At 41.5% G+C, this 17,628-nt stretch overlaps 1 protein-coding gene across 1 annotated transcript in view; it reads right to left on the reverse strand.

The window, feature by feature from the left end:
* ntrk3b (neurotrophic tyrosine kinase, receptor, type 3b) overlaps positions 1-17,628 on the reverse strand; it is a 203,723-nt gene that overhangs the window by 7,231 nt on the left and 178,864 nt on the right. Inside the window, exons 17-18 of the mRNA XM_088413455.1 lie at positions 14,308-14,551; positions 455-613 (exon numbers count right to left, since the gene is read on the reverse strand). Coding sequence (XP_088269581.1) covers positions 455-613; positions 14,308-14,551 — 403 coding nt within the window. The remainder of the gene's footprint in view (positions 1-454; positions 614-14,307; positions 14,552-17,628) is intronic.

A 17,628-nucleotide genomic window follows, 5' to 3' on the forward strand; every position in this document is an offset into this window, starting at 1 on the left:
CTGACATGGCTTCGCGAGAACATTATTTCCAAACGGCACGCTTGGCGATAGTCTCCATTTTGAGCTTAAAAGTGAGGTTTTTCTTTTAGCTGTGTAATTACCAAGCCGCTGTCGCCAGAGAAAAAAAGAGTGGACCGTGTAACAAACGCACGCACACGTGCGCACGTACACACTGCCGTATTAATTTCAAATGCGGCTAATAACTGCATCAAAAGACAACAATGATTGGCTCTAATTTGAGGAGCCATTTTAGGGCGAAAACAAATACGTGTTCATAAACGAAGCAAGGCAAATGACGATTATTACAATTATATCGTCAGACTTTTTTTCTGCCTTGCCTTTATTCATTTTTTTATGAGCTTGTAGTTTGAGTTATAGCAAAAAGTGACCACAAAAAAAAAAAAAAACGGAATTGATGAGAAACTAAGTGAAAAGCAAAAACTAGACTCTTTACCTCATTGTTACCCAGTTGAAACCAAGGCTGCTTGCCGTATGTGAAGATCTCCCATAAAATGACGCCGAAGCTCCACACGTCACTCTCTGTGGAGAACTTCCTGTACATGATGCTCTCGGGAGGCATCCAGCGGATTGGGAGCATGGTGTGTCCTCCGACCTGATTATACAAGAAAGAGATTAGAACCCACACCAATAAACACCTCATACATTCAGGAAAATATTCAGTCATTAAGGTATCTCCCGGGCGTTAGGGGATTAAGTGTCCTTGCATGTGAGTGATACCGTGGGCTTAACATCTCATGAATGTTTGCCGCCATCGCCGCTGGATGGCGAATAATCATCCGCCACCTGTTCTGTTACGCATTGGTGAAATCCTTCAAGGGTAGGGTCTTAAACAACAGCTTTTGTCAGAGCGAGCAAAAACCTTCAGAATGCGCTCCAAGGAAGTCTTCTGATCACTTGGTAGATAGTGACTGCTGAAAAGCCAGCGCCTTGTGTTCATGCAAATGTTTTAGGTCTGTTTATACCCATACTGTATAGGTTAGGTACGTATATATTCATACAGCAAGCGAAGCTACGGTGCGTGTGGAATCCCTTTAAATGGATTCAAAGGCAGGCTGATATGATATGAAGTCACACTAAATCCGAGGGGTTGGGTATTAACCAGGAAGCAATCATCCATCCATTTATATATGGATCCATTCATCCGTGAGGCCATTCATCTTTCCACTCATGGAGCTGTCTATCTGTCCAATGGATATCTATGCACTGATACCTTCATCAATTCCTCTACTGATCCAATCCATATCCATGCATCCATCCATGCATCCATCCATTGAAATATGGATCCATTAATCCATGAGGCCATTCATCTTTCATCTCATAGAATTGTCTATCTGTCCAATGAATATCTATGCACTGATACCTTCATCTAGTTCTCTACTAATCCAATCCAATCCATCCATCCATCGAAACATGGATCCATTAATCATGAGGCCATACCTTCCTCTAGTCCTCTACTGATCCAATCCATCCATCCATCCATCCATCCATGGAAACATGGATCCATTAATCCATGAGGCCATACCTTCCTCTAGTCCTCTACTGATCCAATCCATCCATCCATCCATCCATCCATCCATCCATCCATCCATCCGTCCGTCCGTCCGTCCGTCCGTCCGTCTGTCTGTCTGTCTGTCCGTCCGTCCGTCCACCCATCCATCCATGGAAACATGGATCCATTATTCCATGAGGCCATACCTTCCTCTAGTCCTCTACTGATCCAATCCATCCATCCATCCATCCATCCATCCATCCATCCATCCATCCATCCATCCATCCATCCATCCATCCGTCCGTCCGTCCGTCCGTCCGTCCACCCATCCATCCATGGAAACATGGATCCATTATTCCATGAGGCCATACCTTCCTCTAGTCCTCTACTGATCCCATCCATCCATCCATCCATCCATCCATCCATCCATCCATCCATCCGTCCGTCCGTCCGTCCGTCCGTCCGTCCGTCCACCCATCCATCCATGGAAACATGGATCCATTATTCCATGAGGCCATACCTTCCTCTAGTCCTCTACTGATCCCATCCATCCATCCATCTGTCCATCCATCTGTCCATCCATCTGTCCATCCATCCATCCATTCATCCATCCATCCATCCATCCATCCATCCATCCATCCATCCATCCATCCAAATATGAATCCGTCTGTCCGTCTGTTTATCCATCGCATACATTTGTTTATCTATCCACTCATATCTTTTCGACCTAGCTATTGCTCGATTGCAGAAATCTGCTGCTCTATTCATGTACGGAACCTTTTTCATCTACTCATCTGACCGTCCAGCCGTACATCTACTCTACACCTGAAGATCCATTTTTCTTTGTCTCTCAGTCATCTGCCTGTTTGAGCATCCATCCGAACACCTGTCTATCTAGTTAAGAAGATTATTGATGCCAGAATGGATAGAAACCCCCCTCATACCAATTTGCACTTATGTATGATCGTAAACATTCAAATTGGGTTTCGATCTATAAGAGTTCAGTATGAACATGTCAACCTGTGCACCGGTAGAAGGCGGACTGAAAGCGGAAGGCAGAGAAAGGATGTGCACACTGTGATCTCTTTAATGGCTTCAAAGGCAGCCGAACATGAAATGAAGTCCCTGTCGCCGTAAATCCTCCAAGGCTGGATATTAATCGATCAAACAATCATCCATTCATCATCTCGCCCCTCAGCTTCCATTTGCAGGCATGGCTTTTAAAAATCTATTTCCCCCTTTCTTGTGCCCGCGTGCGGCTGCTTTAATCACAGTGGCGATGAGCTGGACAAGACGGATGTGGCAAAGAGCGGCGCAATATTGCGCATTTCGGCTCGACGCGCTAAGACAATATTAATCACGGAGATCGCAGAGATTACGGCGGGGTCTCGTACCAGGGGGGTCAAATTACACTATTGACAGATCATATAAATAACACGCGGCCACAGCGTCCAGCCGACCGGTGGAGGAACAATTTATCCTTGCTGTTAGTACACGCTGATTTAGCATAGTGCTTTGGTTCAACCCTTAAGAGAATTCTTGGAGAGTACAAAAGATCCCAATCAATGGAGGTCCTGACTTCAGTATTTTGTTGCGTCTGCCGCCTTGCTCATTTTGCAATCCGAGCTTGCAGAATTTACGAGAAATGACCATAACCCCTCACAAAGTTATTTGGCTGTACTACAAAGTGTTTTGTAATGATAGCCGTATACTATGGAAGGAAAGTCGGGGCAGTCAATCTGTTGTTGTTTGTGAAATGATGCTACACACAAGTGGAAAAGCGCACTCGCTTTTTAAGCTGCGGTGTGTGGAAATTCGACAAAGCGATCGATTTCTTGACAAGTTCCCCTGAAGAATGAGCACAACTGGTAAAACTAAACCTAAATCTATGAAGCCTAAACGTATTACCGCATTCGCTGCCAACTTAGACAATAAATTAATCCGGGGTTTGGGAAATCCGGTTCCTCGAGAGTCATACTGTTTTTGATGTGTCTCACATTCAACACGCCTGATTGAAATGATCGGGATCGATAGCAGGCTTCCAAAGGGCTTGCTGATGAGAAAATTATTTAAACCAGGTGTGAACGGTGAGGGAGACATCGAAAAAATGGTTCTTGAGGAACCGGACTTCCCTACCCGCTAACCAAATCATAAATACATGAGCCATACGAGAAACACCAACACTATTCCTAAAGCTATGCAAAAAAATATAACTTAATCATTCTACTCCTACAAATTCTAACTTTTAACCCAACTAACCTACACCCTCTTGACTAACCCAGGACCTAAAGCCACCAAGTCCGGTCCTCAAGAGCCTCAATCCCGCCTGTTTTCAATGTTTCTCTTCAACCAACACACCTGACTCGAATCAACGTCGTTATCAGGATTCTGCAACGCATGCTAATGAGCTAATCATTTGAATCAGGTGTGTTAGTTGAAGGAACACATTGAAAACAGGCTGGATTGTGGCTCTGGAGGTCCTGCATTAAAACCTAAATCGGACACTTCACACACTTGAGCCAAAACTTATGAACCCAAACCCTTTTAAAAACAACGCTATGAACTCTAACCCCTATCTCTAATTCATCTTATTTTAACCCCTAACCAACCCCAACCATCCCGTCCAACGCTAACTCATCTATCCCAAGCCCAACTACCCCTTTCCCTAATATCGCAAACCGAATTGGAGCCCGAACTCTTACTGAGGCTAAACTTTAACAACACTAACTCTTTTGATCCTACCCCTATATGTTGACTTTTAATCCAATCAGTAATCCATTCATTTGTTATATCCATCAATTCAGGTTTTTGCCCATCATAACAACTTCTGCATCCACTGGTCCAGCTTTCCATCCAACGTCTGCCTATCAAACGTTAATCCATTCATCACTGGATTCCTTTGATTCATCCGTCCGTCCATATGACCAGCAGCTGTCCATCCATTCATCAATCTAACCATTCATCCACGGATTTGTCTATAAAGCCATGTAAACACCCACAGTTCAATCCATCTGTTCATTCACCCATTCATCAATCCATCTGACCATTTGTCCATCCTTATTTTATCTATTCTTTCCATTAATCAGTTTGCTCGCCACTTCCATCTGTCCAACAAGCTGTAGAACTATCTATCCAGTTTCCCTTCTCCACTCTATTTGTTCATTCATCCTTTTATGTATTTATTATTTACAGTACATGCATGTCCATCTGGAGAACCATTTGTTCCCCGGCCCATCCATTAATCACCCATGATTTCCATTCATCAGTCTGACGCCCAGTCAATCCATCACTGAATGTGTCCTTTCGTCAATTCGTCCGTCCAAATATACGCCTATATGGCTTCAAGTTTACTTATCATCCGTTCTCTTCATCCATCCATCAATCATCTCCTCCATGTTTTCATTCATTCATCATTCAGTCAGTGGTGTATCCATTCACCTATTGATTACATAATGTATCCTTCTGTCCATGTGTATCTCAGCTGTTCATCCGTTAAATTATCCTCTAATCTGCCCAGCCATGTAGAAATCCATCCTGGTTTCAAACACAGTACAAACAAGAACCAATTCCATCGTGTATGCAGAGTGACATTTTCTGCACAAAGCAATCACAGGAAAACGTAGTCGTCTCTACTAATTGCCTTCCTCGCTTTGGAAGGCAAACACGTTCTCCTGGTGTCGGCTTGACACGGCGTCTGGATCTCCGCGATGCTCGTAAAAGAAGCGGCAGATTTGACAAGCTGCCAAACAGACAGCTCCTTCCCAGGGCGTTTATGCACAACGTCCTCCAGCGCCCTCACTTCGTCAACTTTAACTTGCTGACTTGACGTCTGGCGTTTGCCTTTTCGCGCGCCCTTCACGCGCGACTTTGAAGCAGATGTGCGTCCATCGGACCGCATCTGGAGAAGATGTTCCCGAATAAACAAAGAAAAGCCCTACCTTTCACACGTTATATTTGCGGTTGTACGGGAACCGTTCGGGTTAAGCCTCCTTAGGTTTTACATAAATGGGTATCGACACACCTCGCCTGGAGGTCCACGTATTGAAAAGCTTTCAAGTGCGCCTAAATGCTGACTGTGAGTCTGAAGCACAGTTCATTGAATTTTGGACTTTTCTGGCGTTTCAGCAAAATAAATGAAGTGCATCATTTTCCAATTCTCTCTTTGCCGGGTGAAATCTAAACACATTTGCTAGTCCTGTCTAGGAGATCAAATGAGCTGATAGTTTTGTTGAATTTGTAAGCATCTCACGCATTTATCCGCAGGTCCAGCCAGGGATTTACCCAGCGTTATTTCTCGGCTCCAATTTGCTTGACGGTAACACGTTCAGACACGTTTGCACCTGTGCGTCGCCACGCTACAAACTCTGTCTGCCACTAATCCTACCAGGGGTTAAGTGTTGAATTTAGCTGCATCCCAGAGAAGAAATGATTTTTTTCTCTGTCTTTTTCTCACCGAGTCTGCAGTCCCACTTCGACGTACCCACGGGGCGTCAGAGGTATTAGCTGCACGTCAAAGACGGAGGGGGAGGGGGGAGTACGACACACGCTTTACCGCCAAAAACCTCCGGCATACTCTCGAGATAATACCAAAACTAAAAACCATGATCCGCCCCCGCCGAGACAGTTGAAACCGTTAATTCAGAAGTCATTCACCAGCAATTAGGCTGACGCCTGCAACAGTTCGATTAGCCGCATCTTGTTCAATAAGGCAACGCATCAGTCCCCGGGGAGCTTTTAGTGGGAAGGAAATCATTTTCCCGGCTAGAGTTGCAAGTTACCGGGCAAATGAGCACGGATAAAGTATGACTTGAAAGGACAGCGGGTCATATAATATGAACCGGAAAAGGTCTTGGCTGCAATTACCTTGATTACTATGTAGAGAGCTGCAATTTTAAAGCAAATGTAGTTTATATTTAATTTAGCATTGTTGCTAGTTTCGTCTTCAACATCAGTCTCACATTAAGGTTATTTCGTGGTCTCTGAGTCAAATGTTAGTCACTAACCTCAGAGAAAAAGAGGACTTTGGATTTGACATGATCAGACCTCTAAAAAACCTTATTCTTGACTTCACAGGAAGGGGTCTTGATATTATTGATACTAGCTCCAAAATTGCCATCGGTTATGAGTTGTGTTATTCAACATTTCTTTTAGGGGATCTTATTTTATATCATTCACTAGGAAATTTGGACTTGGTCACACTTGCGCTCATTATCCCAGTCTAAGACTTTTGAACTAATGTTGTGGTAAACAAGATCTTGTTCCGAGATCAAATAAATTGGAGGCACACTGCCTAGTTTCAGGCATGGGATTTATTAACCTGGTCTTGATTTTGAACTTATCATCTGAAAGTTGATGAGCTGTTAACGGAAGCCGCTCTTGGTGGGTGCATTTCCGGCGTGTACTTTATGGTACAAAACCTTGAAAAAAATGACAATTACTGAGGGCCGACTGAAGCCGATTTACATGTCGATCGGGGGTCCGTGCTAAAGGTCCTTCTAAGTCCGTCTATTTTCAAAAAAAAACTTTTCCATCTCTTGTATTGATGTTGATTTGTGATTTTGGAACCGACCAACCTTGTTTTGGATTTTCATTTTATACTGCGTTTAATCTCCACTTCTCAAAGTTATTTACTTGAAAGTACCTAGTACTTAGTGGTAGCTATGTTTGGAATAAAATTGTTGTTACTTATGTTGTAGAACATGAGATCTTGATGCATGTACAAACCACTTTTAGGGGTTCACTTTTGTGTGATACCTCAGACATCAGGAAGACTGGCTTTAGGTAAAAAGTCTGAGGTGTAAAATTATTGCTAATAATATAGAACACAAAATTAGTCTTGGTCATGGTTTAGAGCACAGGTGTCGAACTCCAGTCCTCGAGGGCCGGTATCCTACATGTTTTCAAACCCTTTCCCTCAAAAACACCTGATTCAAATGATTGGGAACATTTCGAAGCTCCTGCGGAGCTTGCTAATGAGCTACTTATTTGAATCAAGTGTGTTGGGGAAAGAAAACCGGAAAACACGCAGGATGCCGGCCCTCGAGGACTGGAGTTCCACACCTATGGTTTAGAGGCATGGGGTGGCAGGACTCAATGGGTTCAACCCCCAACCACGTCAAAGTCTCCTTGAGCAAGACAATGAACCCCCAATACTGCATCATCAGTCAGTATATGAGTGGTCAGAGTGAAATGCTTTGAGTACCGAAGGTGGAAAAGTGCTGTGAAAGTCCATTTGCCACTTTGAGCTTTTGGTCTCCTCTCAAACTCAGACGTATCGCCCTCGAATTTATTGATCTGGTCTTGCTTTTCACTTTCATCTCAACGCCACGTTTTGACTATATCTAGCATTTAAGAGGTCATTACACAAACGAAACTAAATCCGGAAATCGAATCGGACCATGGATGGGCTGAAAACTTTCACGTGAAATCTCAACTCGTGCACTTAGGCTTATTTTGACAAGATTTCACTTTGGAAATAGCCTTTTAAAAAGCGCGTACACAGGCTGCGATGCATACGCAAACTGCTGAATCCACACTGGCGCCATAGCAGTCGTAGACAGCGCTTTTGATACTTCCACCGCCTACAAGTACGCGAGCAGCCCGAGCCAATACTGGCTTTATCTGCACTCAGCAGCGCCGCGGTCCAAGACGCCTAATGGACGTCAGAGTGTCGAAAAGTGAACCGCCGGAGCCGGGGGAGCAGATATAGCGGCGCGGGGAGAGGAGCCAGACGTTTCACGTGGAGATGGTTATCAGGAGGGCCCCCTTTCAAGACGTCGAAGGCCTTCTCGGGCTCCCAGCAGGGGCCCGCCGAGCGGCCATCGACAAACGCCGACCGGTGCCGGTAATCTATCCTCCCGCCGCGCCGCTGCGTTCTCTACGCCGTTAATCCAATCACTCCCCTGCCACGGTAGGACAGGCAGAGCACTAATCCGGTTTGCGCGGGCCACAAATAAAAAAGAATTCTTTGCTTCCCACATGCATAGCCTCGCCGGCTTCTCCATGTGACGTTGACGGAGAATAATGAGAAAAATTACAGCGATTATTTTATTTTTACTACTCCTCGGCTCTCAGGGCGATGGTGTGAAGTCACGCGAGGCTTTGAGGTATTGTGGTCCCACGAACCGTAAAGTAAAACTCAGTTGACTTATTTTTTTCAGGTATCCGTGCTTGACTTGTAAACATAAAATGTTAGAAAAATAAACGGCATTATCGGGGGAAAAAAAGGACAGTGAAGCTTCGTTTATCGGATGGGTTAAGTTCGAAACCCACAGATAGAAATCCGCGCTATCAGGGGCCGAATATTTTTGGGGGGAATAGTTTAATCGCTACTATATGCTTTAAACACATAAAAAAAAAAAAACATTTTAGATGAAAACACAATAATAGCAGTCAGATACTAATCCGTGAGGGCCACGCACATTTTTTAATGTTAAAAATCAATTTATCGAGTTCAGCCAGGCAATGTGCGAGCATATCATATTATTTAAAGCAAAAGAGTCATGTTCATTCAAAGCAAAACATTAAAAAAAAAAATGAAATGAAATAAAAGCTAATTTCCATTTTGAAAGACTAAAACAGAACCCTGAGGCAAAAAAAAAAAAAAAAAAAAATATATATATATATATATATATATATATATATATATATATATATATATATATATATAAATAATATAGCTCACAATTACAAAAGTAGTTTGTGTTTAGTTTTTGTGTTCCTTTCATGTCTTGGATTTGAGTTTGTGTTGTTCTTACTTATTCATGTTTCTGTTCCCCTTGTCTCAGTGTTTTGTTTAGTGTAATTCCAAATGTTCCAATTAACCTGCTTCGCTTGTGTCTGCCAATCAGCTCCCTGCTCCAATTGTGTCCTGCCCAGGTGTTCAATGTTGTCTCGTCAGATTTGAGTGTATTTAGTTTCCTGTTTCCTTACCGTTCTTGTCATTATCGGTGTTGATGCAATTGTTGATTTGTCACTTTTTTATGCAGTCTTGTTTACATGTTTTTGTCGTCTTTATATTACATTATTATATTGAGCACAGCCTATCTGTTTGCCTCCCTGCATTTGAGTTTAAACTTTCCACAATTATGGCATTTCTTTTTGTTTTTAGACATGAGCTATTTTGATTCAGAATTAAAGTATGAGTGATTTAGTGTATTTTTTTCCAACATTAGCCAGTTATTCCCCTGCCTTCCTGTGATAGCACAATTCCTGGAATTTTAATTACACGCCAACATGCACATTGGAAATATCCTTCCACCAGCTTGCAAAGAGGCGTCAGGCTGGACCCCATATAGTGCATATACGCAGAATGAAATGTGGGGCTGAAAAAAAAAAAAAAAAAAACTCCATTAAGTTGGGGACTATAGGTTGTGAGAAACACCACTCAGCGTGAAAGAAGTCTGGGGAAGTAATGAATAAAATCTGTGTCATTCAGTCATCAAGCAGCTGTCTGTCAGCTACATTAAACCTCCAAAAGAGAAGTTTTTTTTAGTTATAACGTCATTCCAGGTCAAAAAGAACATTTTCTCTCTGTGTTAAGAAAAAAAGCAGACTATGTAAGGGGGTGGCTTGAAGATGAAAAAAATAGTGTTTTCCTTAGCGCGGCGCAGCCGTAATAAATATAACCTGCGCGCTCATTAGCACAAAGCCGCTGCTGCTCGATAAATAATGCAGAGGAAGAAGTGCCTGTTTGATCCTTGAAAGGGGGAAAAACCTGGGGACCGTTTGTCTTCAAAGCAGAGCAGGTAGAGGCAACGGGGCTCGGGAACATATACAGTACTGGAAGTCCTTGAAACAGACACAGAAGCACTCTAGCGCTTCTTACTTACTGGAATGAACCCCCCGCCCCCCCGAAAAAATGCAGATTCTGCCTTTTAATCTGTTTATACATGTTATAAAAGTGTGTTAATTGTACCGGTGTATTAAGAAAATCGTGTTTAAAAAGATCAAACATAACATTGAAAGAGTTTGCAGCAAAGCATTCTATGCTCTATTATTGACAGGCCATCTAAAATACATTAGTTAAGTCTCTATATTATAGTTGTTGCTCTCCAGTCCTCGACGGTCGGTATCCTGCATGTTTTTGAACCCTGTGTCTCAAACACACCTGATTCAAGTATTCAATGATCATTTTCAAGCTCCTGTTAATGAACTAATCATTTGAATCAGGAGAAAACCGGAGAACATGCAGGATACCGGCCCTCGAGGACTGGATTTTTGACACCAATGCTCTATATATACATAAAGGGCTTGCTGAAATAGAAAGCTGTCTCTTGCGAAGATGCCAACCAAGAAAAAAAAAAAAGTACCTCAAAAAGATTGCCCTTTATAGATATTCCCATCTGCGGGACTAATTCTAGTCTTATATAATGAGGAAAAAACAGCTTGCGACTGTAATGGTCTCAAGTACAGTATGTGAACTAACACGATTGGACGTTTTCCATCAACAAAAAAAGGTTTCCTCTCCAACAGATGCATATTCGCTCTCATGTTGAGTAGATGACAGCCAAACCGAAATGCTTTTGATTGCATTTATAGAAAGGAAATTAAAAAAAAAAAACATTCAAAACTAATCAATCTAAACCAATCAGAAACGCAGTAGAATTTGATTAATTAAAAGCAAGCAAAAACTGAAGACAACGAAATATGCAATGGAATAAAATGTTATAGTGGGTGTCTTCCTATTTATATTTTTGCTCAAAACAAAACACCGTTGCTAAATGGAGACATCCGGGCTGCCGGCAAGCCTGTGGTGGGATCGAGCGAGGTTTTTTTATCCTACTCTCCCGTGGGCTACACACAACGTAAGGCCTTACATCTTTTTTTCCTGACAGGCACCCCTGTGTGTCACGACGCATAATTTTACTCTAACGAGCAGTTTGAAGTGATTTCTTTTCAACGGCTACCTGTAACCTTTGTTTGCTTTTAACAGGCAGAATTAATTGCCGTATGAAAATAAGAGACGTGCTTTGACAACCCGGAGAATAGACTAAGCGGATTAAGGAGACTATCATAGACTAGGTCTGTGGTTCTGGCCCGTTTTTCAATCCGCTGCGATATATTTTTTCAGCCAAAAAAATCATTCCTGGCTCGTCTGCCGGATGTTGCATCACTACATACACATTGCAAACATATAGCAAAGGAATCGCTATAGCACCATTTCACATTTAACTGGTTTGTTGTTCCAATTCATTTGCTCTTAATTTGAAAATAAACACATACATTTACACATACATTTACACATATACACATACATTTTCTGGATTGGCATTAAAAAGCATTACATTAGATTTGCTGAGACCTGCAGAAACCCCCACAGATCCCCTAAAGTGCCCACATGTACTCTAAGGGGTTCTCATACTCCTATTTGATACCCACTGGACTAATTTTGTTTTGTTTGGCGCATGCACAAAGCCCAGTATTCCCGTACTTAACTCATTCACTCCCCGAAACGCCCAGAAATTCAATACTAGGTATCTATTTATAAATATTTCTTTCATTTTTCTGTGTTGGGCTTGAGGAGCTTTGTACGACTTCTTTTTTCGAAGGAGGTCTCCACAGGACCTCTTTTCATCTGTGAAGCCCTTTGAGACTTTGGTGATTTAGGGCTATACAAATAAATATTTGATTGCTTGATTGAGGAGGGTGTAAAATAGGCTGGTACTGAATGAGTTCAGAGAATTCAAAATCTTTGACTAAATTAATCAAAAATACTAATTATATGTGGACTATGTGGCTAAACCATGAAACCCAATCCCGAGGGCAACTGTTATCATGAACCCAAAAGCAATCACGTACAATACTAATTTAATGCATCCAAAAGATAAATTGATAACAAATCACACTTTTTCCTCATCTCTTGCCAATAGAGCATTAAAAACGATTTGGGTTGGTATCCATAACAAGCACAAAATCCCCATCTTGTTTTTGTTGGCAGTCCTCATGCAACATACATTTGAACGAATGTCCTCATTCAACATACATGATAGCGTCGTTCTCGGGTTCCCGGCTGCAGTGCGCACGTACGTGCGCCGAATCAGCAAATGACTCGATAAATTATTCAAGCGGGTGAAAAAATTTCCTCAATAAATTCCCCTCTGAGTGAGGTAAAGGAAACAGACGAGGAGGAAAAAAAAGCGGCAGCCGTAAGGGCAAATACAGAACTTGCTTTCGAGTAGTGTGCAGTTTTTATAAAAAATGACAAGTACATGTTTATTTGTGCCGCCTTTAAGGACCTCGCATATAGGGACTGTCATCATTGAATCTTTCTAAAATCCACGTTACACACATAATAGTGTTCTTAAAGTCACAGATGAAGCTTCAACAACATCCCATGAGTAAACTTGCGAGAAGAGTTGCCTATTGGCTACTATGAGGTCATAACTCCCGGTACTCTGTCTCAGGTTTCTTTTCTGTGTTTTGGGAAGCTCCGTGTGCTCATATTGTCGTTGTCGAATCCCCACTTACCACTAAATCAGGAAGTGCTTTGTGGCACACAAATAACATAAGGCATTCGGCCACTAGGTGGTGCAGCAACACAAGAAACAGCTGTATGTCAAGATGGTCTTTGCATATGTATGGGAGCTGTAGCACTGTCAAAGTACAGTTCCACTTGAAGAAAATGGAATATTACTTTGGTTTTATCGCTCTTATTTTAATTGGAAATGATCGCAAGTTTCTGACATCCTAATTGTTTTTTTTTTGGGGGGGGGGGGGTTCCTAACTGTTTGCAACACTACATAAGTCTGTAAGAAAGGTCAGTGTAAAAAACTGTGTCGCAAACATTGTTCCAGCAAATTTTTAGGCAACCTACCTTCACAGTTGACTGACCTGACTTGGTTGACTTTTTCCATTTTCATATTTGTGTTTACTGGAGGGGGTCAACGAACGTCAGCAACACTGAACTTTCACTCCATTTGTAGCAACTGGAAATGTTCTGTAGCTTTAACCTTGGTTATTTAAACCATCTTTTTTTAACTGATTACTCTCAGCGGATATATTTGCTTGAAGCTTGTGTTTTATTTAATCATACTGTACAGTTGAAGTGTAAGTATCCAGAATTTGGTTTGGAACCATTTCAAGATACCTACAATTAATGGTCTGTTTCCACTTCACTTTTACTTCCTTTCTCATTCACGAAAAGTCATTTCTACAGAATGTTTTTAAGTGCAGTGCTGTTAGCATTAGCCACTCTGCAGGGGAAGTAAATATACCACTCCTGTTATTAGGAATGAATTAAACTAGGTCAAATCAGTAATAAAGCCCCCCTAGGTCGTTGTAATGAGCACAAACAAGCCCGAGAGGCTACAAGCGGAATGCTAACAGCGTTGGACGACATGCTCGGAATTGCAATGACGATAAATTCTCGCGCGCGGCACGTCCCTGCAGACCGGGGCAGACTGGACGTGGAAATATTTGCACAGTCGACATTGAAGATGCCAAACAGACACCTTGGTTACCAGGCTTCGCTTTCATACTGGGCATGCAGAAAGTAGTTCAGCTTTGATGGGTATTCTGGACATTTCTCTGATGTTTACACAAGGTTAGATTTCTTTTGAGGCAGTGTGGGGGGAAGACAAATATGATGCTATTACAGTATACCGAGTTTCTCCCATGAGAGGCTGGTGCACAGAATCACAGGTAACTTTGAATTTCTCCAATAGAATTGATGATTCAATGACAATTCTTGGACGGGAAACCGTTAAAAAAAATCTAAACGAATAAGATTCAACTGAAATCTGATCGCCTGGTTACAAGCAGGAGATCCACGAAACGGAAGAATCCGGACGACTTACCCTGTAGTAGTCGCTGCTGTAGATGTCCCTTGACATGCCGAAGTCGCCGATCTTAACTAGTAGGCCGTTGCCCACCAGGCAGTTGCGTGTGGCCAGGTCTCGGTGGACGAAGTGCTGAGAGGCCAGGTAGACCATGCCCGAAGCGATTTGCGAGGCGATGTGAAGCATCTGCGAGAGGCCCAGCTCGCCGTTGGACTGCAGCGGCTGGCCATCCACCAGGATCATGGCGTCGGGGCCGTGGGCTCTGCGTTGAGGACAGGGTTACTCTGGTTACATTTGGGAACAAAGGTCTTGTATTTGGACAGGTCTGGCGTTGGGTTATGCTTGACACGGGGAGTAACGATGTAGTTGGTCAAAAATGTTTCTAGTTTGAATTCGTTTCAAACTAGTTCTATTTTTTTTGCATTTCGGGCACTTTGATGCACTTTAAGCTCATTTTTTTCAGATTTGGAATAAGCTGTAAGATGTATAAAGCAGGGTAAAAGTAAAGTTAACATTTGCTGAAAGTTGTTTTGAATTCGTTTCAAACTAGTTCTATTTTTTTTGCATTTCGGGCACTTTGATGCACTTTAAGATCATTTTTTTCAGATTTAGAATAAGCTGTAAGATGTATAAAGCAGTGTAAAAGTAAAGTTAACATTTGCTGAAAGTTGTTTTGGTGGGTTTCTTTTTCTTTCGTTAAAAATGATACGTTTTAGGGATACTTATATAATTTTCATTATTAACCATCTTGTTTATAGTCACCACAGCGAGTGGATGGCAAACTTCGCTTTGTTGAAAAAAAGTGTCTCACGTATTAAGTCTTTCACGTGAGTCATTTTGAGGTTCGCAATCTTTCACCGAAATCTTGAACGCCGTTTTAAATGTGATGGAAGAAAAAACGCAATACCTGCTATTAAAACTACAATCGCTGCAGTTAAGTATTTTATTGAAATCATTTGTAGGGTTCATTATCTTTCATTTGTGCTGTGCATTTTTGCTGTTATCAACTCTTCTGATGGAGCCATTTTGAGGTTCATCAGCTTTAATTCTGCTAATGAACCTGCCGTTAATGATGATGAATAAGTCGGCTTCAAATCTGATTATAAACATTGTACACTATTATCAACCCTTCCTGCGGAGTCGTTTTTCAGCTTCATTTTAAGATTCACAAACTTTCAGTCCAATGATGAACTCCGCTTTAATCCTCGCCATAACTTGCACACACCAGTGATCAATTTTTCCCAACTCCGTAATTAAAAAAAAAAAAAATCTTTAATAATGATGATGAATTTGTCTCTTTTTGTGATGAAAGACTTTTACCAACTTTTGCTGGAGCTATTTTTAAGTTCCGAGCGCTTTAATTCTGACGCGTTCATCATTATCACTCATTTGGAGGTTGAGAGGTGTTTTCTAATCACGTCACCCCGTGAGGAGTTGTTTGGAGGTACCACCAGTGTCTCGAGCGCAGATTAAGAGCTCATTTCCATTTTATTATGATTTTTTTTTTTGAAACATTTATGGGTGATGATGACGACTCCCACCCCCCCAACCTCCGGGCGTGAAGATCCCGCTGTCCTCATCACCTTCTTGTCGCTGTGATTACAAGACCAAGGCAGCGCGCAGGGACACACAAACACACACGCGGGCTGTCATTCCGTTTCCATCTGTCACATTTAGGCCAATTAAAGGTTTTGTGCTCGGAGAGCGAGGCTAATAACGAATCTCTAATGCGAGGAGACGAGCGGAGGCTCCGCCGCCTCGCCATGTGTGTCACGCACGGGGAGTGATTTTCATGTCATTAAATTAAATAAAAAACATATTTTTAGACAAGCGTCTTGTCCTATTAAAAATGTTTTGCGCTCGTTGACTGACAATTTGACTTATGCTAAAAAAAAAAGACGTATCCTGTTTTCTGCCCATCCATCAGAATTATTCATTATTGAACATGCATTCTTTTTAATTGCCCACAGGGGGCGATGTTAAGGGTTGGAGAAATACTACAAACTGTGTTAGCATGTTAGCCAATTTTGGGTCGCTTTTTGTCAAAAAAGGACGAAAACTTGCATCATGGGTAAAACGTTTTCCACTGGGGGTCACAAAGAGAAACAGCGAAGGATGTTAGGGATGAATACTGTATTTAAAAACTAATTTTAAAGTACATCAAAATCAGTAAATAAAGATATTAGACCTGACACTCATCTTTAGATTCAGAACCAAAACAGGAGCATTTTCAAAGTGATTATCATGCGATTCATGAAGAGAACATTTTTGCATGTAAAATTGAATTTTGTACCTTAGGGTTAGGGTTTAAGTGTAGCAATTCAATCTAGGGTTAAGGTTTTAAATTAGGGTTTCAAAGTAAGGTTTTAAATTCGATTACATTTTTTTTTTCATTTTTAAGTAGTGTTTTATACTTGGTTTATGTTTCCAAAGGAGGGTTTCAAAGTATGGTTATAAAACTGGGTTAGGGTTTCAAAATTCGGTATTTAACTAAAGTGTAGCTTTCAAAATTAGGGTTTAAATCCAAGGTTAAGGTTTCAAATAATATTTTCAAAGTAAGCTTTCAAACAAGGTTTTGCATTTCAAATCCAGGCTTTGGTTTTAAACTCGGGTTCGGATTTCAAAGGGAAGTTTAACTTCCAAGCAGTGTTTGGGTTTCTAACAGTCGTTAAATATTGAGTTAATAAATTCAGGTATGATAGGAAAAGTGGTCTGAGTCACACTGTGATGAAGAAAAGTGTTTCTCGATTAATTGGAAAGTTAATAAAAATTAAAAAATTCATATCTCTGGTTCTGTACATCCTAGCATATGGCGTTCTATAACTTTTTTGTAGGTTTTGAGGTGCTATATATGCCTAAAAAATTTCAAAGCTCTAGGTGAAACTGGCCGTGACCCCGGAGAAGTGTTCGACTCTAGGTGGCGCTAAAAATAAATTTTTTAGATTTTATGTATGAAAACACTAAAATACCAAATTTTACAGCAGGCCTGATGAGTGTGCAAATTTTGGTGACTTTTCGTGCATGTTTAGGTCCTCACATTTGCGATTTACTTTGGAGAATAATAATAATAAATAATAATAATAATAATAATAATAATAATAATCTGGAGAGGAACAATAGGGACCTCGCAGTGGTCACTGTTCGGGCCCTAATAAAGAAATTTATTAGTAGCCAATGTCATCTTTAGTATAACCCGCCGGCCACATACTAACAGATAGTAAGCCGCAAATGGCCCCAGGACCGTAGTTTGGACACCTTGACTTACTTTACTGACTTTTGACAATAAAAGACGTCCAGTGAAGCTTTCGACTGCCGTGTGATGATGAACTTGATTTCTGA

Source organism: Hippichthys cyanospilos, chromosome 4 (genome assembly GCF_059441005.1).
Source record: "Hippichthys cyanospilos isolate Australia breed blue-spotted pipefish chromosome 4, RoL_Hcya_1.0, whole genome shotgun sequence".
NCBI lineage: Eukaryota > Metazoa > Chordata > Actinopteri > Syngnathiformes > Syngnathidae > Hippichthys > Hippichthys cyanospilos.